Raw genomic sequence first — 7,427 nt, 5'->3', positions numbered from 1 at the left:
AACGTGTAACATATCTGCTAGCAAATATTTTGATTATTAAACAAGATACTAAGGTCAATTATAAAAGGGAACTCCAGCATCAAGATTCAAACTTTATCTGAACTCTTGTTAAATAATTAATATTTCTTTTAAGCAAAAGCAGAGTCATTATAAATCTATCCTTTTTATGTGTGATTCAATACATACCCATGTCACTAATGGACGGTTTCATCATATCACTGTATGTGTATGTGCTTCTGTAGTTCTTGAGAAATAACTATTAAACATGTTCATGTGTTTAAATAACAATTTAACACTAAGTTTTAAGATAAAAATGATTTATCTAAATAAATTTTATGAGCTTATTTATTATCGTTCAGGTGTTTAAAAGGTATCTAGGCAAAAAAAATGCAATATTGAAATAAATAAAAATAAAACAATTATTATGTTTCTAAAATTTATTCACGTTTATAGCCCACTGCGTTTAATTCTAATGCAGTTATTAATGCTAAAAAGTATGCGGTTCTCTAGAAAGTAATGATGTAAAGCAAATGGTTTATTTGTAGGATAGAATATTATGCAATGTCGATCGATACATTTTTTATTAGTGCCCTCTAGTAGAAACTAACAGCAGCAGTATAAACAACACCCAAGGACGTTTGAGGGTCGTCGAAAGCTTGTAGACAAACGGGTGGATTTGGTTTGAGTGATGAGTACAGTTTTAACCTATGTAAAACTGCGCACCTTCACTAAACATGTATTGAAAATCCGAGGCAAATCGACACAGTGACGTGACGTTTGTTGAGTGCGCGCACCCTGGGTTAATTTTATCCACATGCTCCAACTGGAGATGTTTGGATGACAGCCAGAACGGGGGTGTTCTAAAAATGACTGAACAGCATTACGTCGCGTGGCATCTCCTGTGTAGTTTGAGCTTGGCCAGTTGCCGGTATCACGCAGAAGCACTTGCACGACGACTGTACAGTAATTCTTGGTCGGCAGGAAGGTTTGGAAACACTGAAGTTGCTCACGTGAGTTAAGTTGTGACACTTTTAGACTTTAGAAAGTATTCAATGAGCAAACTGTCATTATTCCTATTATTAATAAAGCTTCACTTTCTAGGCCAAAACTTCTTTCAAAAATCGGATATTGGAAAGAAATAATGTTTGGTTGCGAAGAAGAAGAATTTTACGATCCTAATGATTCTTCGTCACCACCTAGTCCAGCAGATGAGGAAATCGTAGTTAATAAATCTGTAAATTTGCCAGAATCTTCTGCAGAAGTAGAAGAAAAAAAACAATATAATCCTAAAGTAGTGAATTTTTATCCCAGTGGATCTAAGACTACCGAAGGACCTTGGCTTGAAAGCGACTTCCGAAATGCTCAAGTAATGGATAAAAATGAAAGGCAGATTCTCTACGAAAAACTTCAAAAATATGCAGAGAGCTGGTCTGTATCAGAACCCGAATCCGAAAGTTCTGAAAGGTTTTATGATGTTGACAGTGGCAGCGATAGTGTTGAGGAACTGGACTTAAATGATCAGAGGAACGACACAGAAACTAAACAAAATGGACAGGATGACGCAACAAATTTAAATATTTCTTCCGATCTTGCTAGAGAAAACACACTATCCTCATTGCAGGAATACAAAGAAAGATCGCCATCTGATTGTTCGCTTGTAAGTATGAGGAATCAACAGATTTTGGGAACTAATATTAACTCAAACTCAGTGGTAGACAGTGGTATAACCTCTCCCATTGGTACCTTTGATGGTGATATTGCTATACATAACTTATCCAATAACAATAAAAAGCAAGAAATAGTTATTCATGACCTTACATCGAAGACTAAAAAGACTGAGTTACCAAACACTTCAGTTAATAGTTATAGCTCGCTTCAAAACATCAATGGTCACGGCGAGGACTGCGAACACAGTTTAGCTCATGGCACTAAAGAATCTGTATTTACTAAAGAAGAAACCAGAAAAAGCCTTTATAGTACTGTGGATGAAAGTGTACAAACTTCTGATCCTGATTCCTTACATCGGCGTCTGGAAGGGAGTTCCAAAAGTGGGGAACAATATAATGCTAGCGATAACAAGGACGAAAACAAGCACATAGAATTAAATTGGAATGTTTTGAATCGTAATAAAGAAGAAGATGAAGGAAGCGGTAAAAAACTTGTTCGTAGTACCTCTCTCAAATCTGGAAAAACGCCCCCAGGAACCCCAAGCAGAAAGAAAATTGTGCGATTTGCTGATGCTTTAGGTCTTGACTTAGAAGCTGTACGACATATAGGATCAGAGGATGATGAACCGAATATCCCAGCGTCTGCTTTCAAGGACTTAAAAGTTACTCCACATGAACCTAACCGTTCTTCAACCAGTTTGTTCTCACGATTTAGCATATCTGGTCCATTTGCAAGCAGTCTTGGCGTACATGCGCCATCTCACAGTACTCTTACGTTGATACCCTTATTTCTTCAACCTGTCACACAAAATAGCTTCCTAGATCGGGTTCGGAATAAAAACATCTGCTTGGAAAATATAATTGTGTCTGATTTAAATGTGCAGTGTCACGTGCGTGTACACAATATTTCGTTTGAAAAGCTTGTGTTAGCTCGCTACACAACTAATGAATGGTTATCTTATGAAGATGTCCTAGCCAATTACGTCCATGGATCTTGTGATGGGTTTTCTGATAAATTTTCTTTGAATTTTTTTGTTCCTCATATGAGTGATGGTCAGCGATTGATCTTTGCCATCCGTCTAGTAGCTAATGGTCAAGAATTTTGGGACAACAACGATGGTAAAAATTATGTTTTACGCTGTCACAGTCACAGTTCTGGAGTTTTTGCACCACCAACTGAAGAAAGCTCTTCTTGGATGCATCATTTTATGTGAAGTTGTAAAATTTATTTCGTAATACATACGGGAAAAAAGTTTTTTTTAAGTTACTGAGATGAGTATACACAGTTCCAGATAATAAGATTTATGCAGTAGGTGGCTAATTCTTTGACGGAAAAAGCAACAACACTCACACGAGAGACGCATGTCCGAATAAAAAGTACTTGGATGACTGTGTTTCAGTTAGTTGAAAACATTTCACACTGGCATGGGATTCAAACCACCGTAAGAGTACAATGATAGTGTATTTGTAGACGGATATCTATTCTACTACTAATAAGAAGACGGACATGCAAATGAAATTAATTTCAAATGGTTTCGACCCAGTGAGTATTTTTTTTTCAAATGCACAAAGCGCTAGGAGTAGGTTATTTCTTAGAACTATGTTGTATGCACTGCTTACTTTTTGAAATTTTAATTATTATTTTTTATTTTACTTTTTACATTTTGGACTGTTTTCATTTTGGCTGATTCTTTCATAAAAAAGACAAAAAAAATATATTTTAAACTTGACAAATTAGAAATGATCTGAATACATAAAAAAGCGAATTTTCACAAAACTGTAGTTATTCAAAATATTGTGCTGATTGTTTGAGAAGAGAAGCATCCACTGTAAGTTCAGAATGCCAAAATATAAGGAAATTAAAAAAGATTATATTACTCAACTCAGTACTGTGGCTATTGAAAAATTAATGTGACTATGTGAAGGGCATATATGTTTTATGTTTTGATGGGCTATCTTTTACATATTTGTTTAAAAAATAAATGTATAAAATGTAATTAGTAAACCTTAAAAGAGTATCTTGTAGAAAATGTAAATGTTTTAAATGACACTGATAATGTGTTTTGGAATAACGCGGTAAAAAAGTAATTATTAAGCACGATTTGTGGTCTATTGATTCTTAAAGAAAACTGTCACTAGGTTCCTCAAATTTAAGTCTTGATTTACATTCTTTCCATTTTAAGTATGAATTTATATTTAAGATGTAATAAAATGCTTTAGAATATCCAAATATTTAAACCTATTGTTATTTATGCGAATGTTAATGCACCCTAACTTCTGAGACAAACATGTACAGGATGGTCAAAATACTTTTCCTAATTAAAGATAAAGGCAAAAATAACAACAACAAAAAAAAAGAAATACACACCATGTTACTGCTTTCGAACTGACGGAATGACAGAAATTATTTAGACTTTATGATATGATAAAAAAACTAGGTTTCGAGATTGTAAAGTAAGCTGAGAATATATCAACTAGTTACTGGTTAAACCACTCCAGTTGTGATGAGAGTAGCATGGTGTCAGTTGAAATATGATATCATATTTGAATCACACTTATATGAGGGCGTAATTTACCTTGTGGACCAAATCTACACTTTTTTCTTTCTGAAAAAAATATAAATTCAGCGACACAAGTTTACATATGTAAAACCCCATATTAAAGGTTAAAGTGATATAAAAATGATATTCCACGAGTAATCAAATGTATATATATTTGTTTCACATTAAAAACAAGAGGGAATCATGAATAGCTGCGGCTGTAATTAGATCTCAAATCGGTCACGAGATGTAGCTATGAACCAAATAGTGTGCACTTGAAAAAACTCGGAGCAATTCTATGAGCCGCTATGTCGCGGCTAAAATATTTTTAATTGAAAACAATCAATTTGGTTTTTGATACCAATAGTGGGAAAATGTTGAGGCAGTTCAGTTCAGTAACGCGGGAAACTGCCTGACCTGGATTTACAATAACAGTATATCGTATGTGCCAATTTTGGTATTTTACTTTTAAATCAGGTGTATGTACATCAATTTTGAACGTTTGAACGAAATTACGGTATACCAACGTCAGTAATTTAGTGTTCTGACTTTTTTTTAAATAAAGTTCTTTTTAACAGTGTCTGATATGGCTTGGTAGTTAGGGTAGTTGACTACTCGTAAGCAATAGATCGCAAGATCGAATCCCGTCAACCAGCATGATCGCATTAGCAGCGTTATAATGTGACGGTCAAACCCAACATTAGCTGGTGAAGAGAAATCCAAGATACTTCAAAACTAGGAACAGTTAGCACAGACAACTCTCGAGTAGCTTTGGGCGGAATTCAAGAAACAGAAATTTCTGACACAGAAGAGCTTTCAAGTGGATTTGTCAAATCTATTATTTTGAAACTAAAATTATTTTTTTAAATATTGTTACGAAGCGGAAGTCACGTGGCGCTGGAAGCATGCGCGCTGGAGTTTCTAGAAGGATCATGACTGTTTCTGGCAACTCTAGTCTTTTCTAGGCGCCCTCCATTTTAGTATATAAGCCAGGCAAATAAAACGGAGAAATAAAAGCAGATTGAAGAGAGATATAGAGACAGATAATTGAGTCAAGTGAGCGGTAGTGACTGTAAGTAAAGTGCGTGAATTGTTGTGTTTTATAGCGTGTGTTTAAGTTCAAGTGACTGTGGAAATTCTGTGTATTGCAAAGTTGTATTCGAAAAAATAAACTAGTTTTATTTAAAAAAGGACTTGTATCGCTGAATTAGCTAGAGGAGTGTGGATTAAGGCCATATAAATGTATATCATCCCATTAATGCATTTAACTCCTTGGTCGCTAGTTTCCCGGAAGGGGGCTGAAGGCCGCTTGAGGGAGTCACTTGTTTTAACCACTCGCACCACTATCACAGTAGTGTGTTGTCAGTCAGTCAGTAGACACTAAAATGACATCACATAAGGAACGCTTAATTTCTAATTTATACTGTCCTGACGTCAGTAAAACGTGCGCATGTCAAGAATTATTCATTGTGTAGGCTACAACGCAGCATGACACATGAACTTCAAAAGCAAGAAATATAAATATTTGTTACTTTTTATTTTGGTTTTATTTACGCTTGAAACGGGGACCCTGCGGAAATGCATCTAGTTTGATGTTGTCGATTGTTATGTATCGGCCTAAACTAAGTTATGGGTATTAGTCACCAGGAGCAAGGTATTCTACTAGATTTTATGAAACCTTCATGTGAACTATCAAAAAATAACTGATTATTTTCTTACTATTAATATATATGGCTTACAATCCCGTTTCAATTCTTAGTCATTTGAATTAGTTTGAAAAATAACTAGATATTATGGTAAGTTAACATGTAATATTATAATATTATATCTGTAAAGTGGCACCATCGATATCAAAATAACGAGAATACACGAGAAAGTAAAATGCAATTGTTTATTGCAAAGTTACTAAGACTATGGTACTGCTGTATTTAGTTTAGATCTGCTGATCAGAGAGAGAAGGCAACCGGCCGGCAGGACTCACCACCAACCTTTGGGCTGCTCTTTTTACCAGCAAATAGTGGGATTAACCGTCACGTAATAACGCCCCCACAGCTCGAAGAGCGAGCATTATCGACACCGGATTTTGATCCCATGACCTGCAGATTGTGAATCAAGAGCCCTGACAACTAGGCTATTCCAGGTCTAAAATGTAACCTACGAGCAATGAAAATATTAAAAACACGTATTACAATAAATTCTTAGAATATTCATGACGCCTTTTTGCAAAACTCATTAAAAATATCAGATTGAAACATTTGAATGGATAGTATTATATATTCGATTAAATTCTTCGCGACTCCCTGTAACGTAAAAATGTTTTATAGTTGTTCTTTTTTAATTAAATTGATGTTATATTTCTGGGATTAGAACTCGTATGTCCAGAGGGTTCTAGACCGTGAATATTAGCTAAGATGAAAATGAGGTTAAAGAAGATATAACATTCAATGACTGTGTTTTTTCATTATTTTCGAGAACGTTTTTTTTTGTTTTTGCCATTAAAAAATTTCTCCATTTTTAGTTATCCGCAACTAGAAAAAGTGCAAATACAAATACCCTTGAGCGTAATATTAAAAAGTTATTTTTAATGTGTCTTTCGTGGAATGTTTTCAATAAATTATACAATATAAAGCACACGTATCTTAAACATTTTACTTTGGATGTAATAAGATCTATATTAAGGGGGGTTACAATATATATATAATATACAGTGTTTAGTAGCAGAACGTTAAATAATTCGAGCTTGAAAAATGAAACCGGAGGTGAAATATTGTGCTCTATAAAATGTATGGGCTAAATAATTATAACAATTCTCTCTATATCTGTTATGTAAATAATACAGTTGCTTATAATGTTGGTCAAAATTGAAATTGTGAAGGACAATAGCATGAATTTATTTTTTGAACATGCAAGATCATTCACCAAATTTGGTAATACTGACATCACGTTCAATGAAACGTTATAAGCTAGATGATGTTTGATTATTCACTTTTCATCATATTGATCAAAAGTTTTCGTTTGGTGTTATTATTATGAGCCCTGATTTACGTATTTGGCTGAATATAGTTACATAATAATTGAGTTTAGACATGAGGGTAACGTACAAACTATATAATTGCGTGATAAGTAGTCTTTCATTGTCATTTAAAGTTCCTGTTAAACTATAGGAATCTGTATTTATGATGTGTTTATGTAAATTGATTGTAAATAGTATAGCATTATA

General features: G+C 34.1%; 1 protein-coding gene across 3 annotated transcripts; it reads left to right on the top strand.

The window, feature by feature from the left end:
- Positions 1-655: 655 nt before the first annotated feature.
- Positions 656-6,798, top strand: LOC106457473 (glycogen-binding subunit 76A-like). Of its 3 annotated transcripts, none has more exons than XR_002610183.1 (2): positions 656-1,010; positions 6,140-6,798. XR_002610183.1 is itself a non-coding variant. In XM_022383470.1 (2 exons), exon 2 carries the CDS (start codon positions 1,142-1,144, stop codon positions 2,879-2,881), a length of 1,740 nt encoding a protein of 579 aa, XP_022239178.1. In that variant the 5' UTR covers positions 656-1,010; positions 1,102-1,141; the 3' UTR covers positions 2,882-3,404. The 3 variants fall into 3 exon arrangements, 1 of the variants encoding a protein (XP_022239178.1); XR_002610181.1 differs by having other exon boundaries at positions 656-3,210; XM_022383470.1 differs by lacking the exon at positions 6,140-6,798 and adding an exon at positions 1,102-3,404.
- Positions 6,799-7,427: the final 629 nt, after the last annotated feature.

Source organism: Limulus polyphemus, unplaced genomic scaffold, assembly GCF_000517525.1.
Source record: "Limulus polyphemus unplaced genomic scaffold, Limulus_polyphemus-2.1.2 Scaffold16, whole genome shotgun sequence".
In the NCBI taxonomy this organism is placed as follows: Eukaryota; Metazoa; Arthropoda; class Merostomata; order Xiphosura; family Limulidae; genus Limulus; species Limulus polyphemus.
The sequence above is the reverse complement of the archived record's forward strand: the minus strand, read 5'-3'. Positions and strand labels throughout refer to the sequence as shown.

What these genes read in the sequence shown, in the direction of transcription:
- LOC106457473 (XM_022383470.1), top strand. Translation starts at nt 1,142, where the DNA reads ATGTTTGGTTGCGAAGAAGAAGAATTTTACGATCCTAATGATTCTTCG.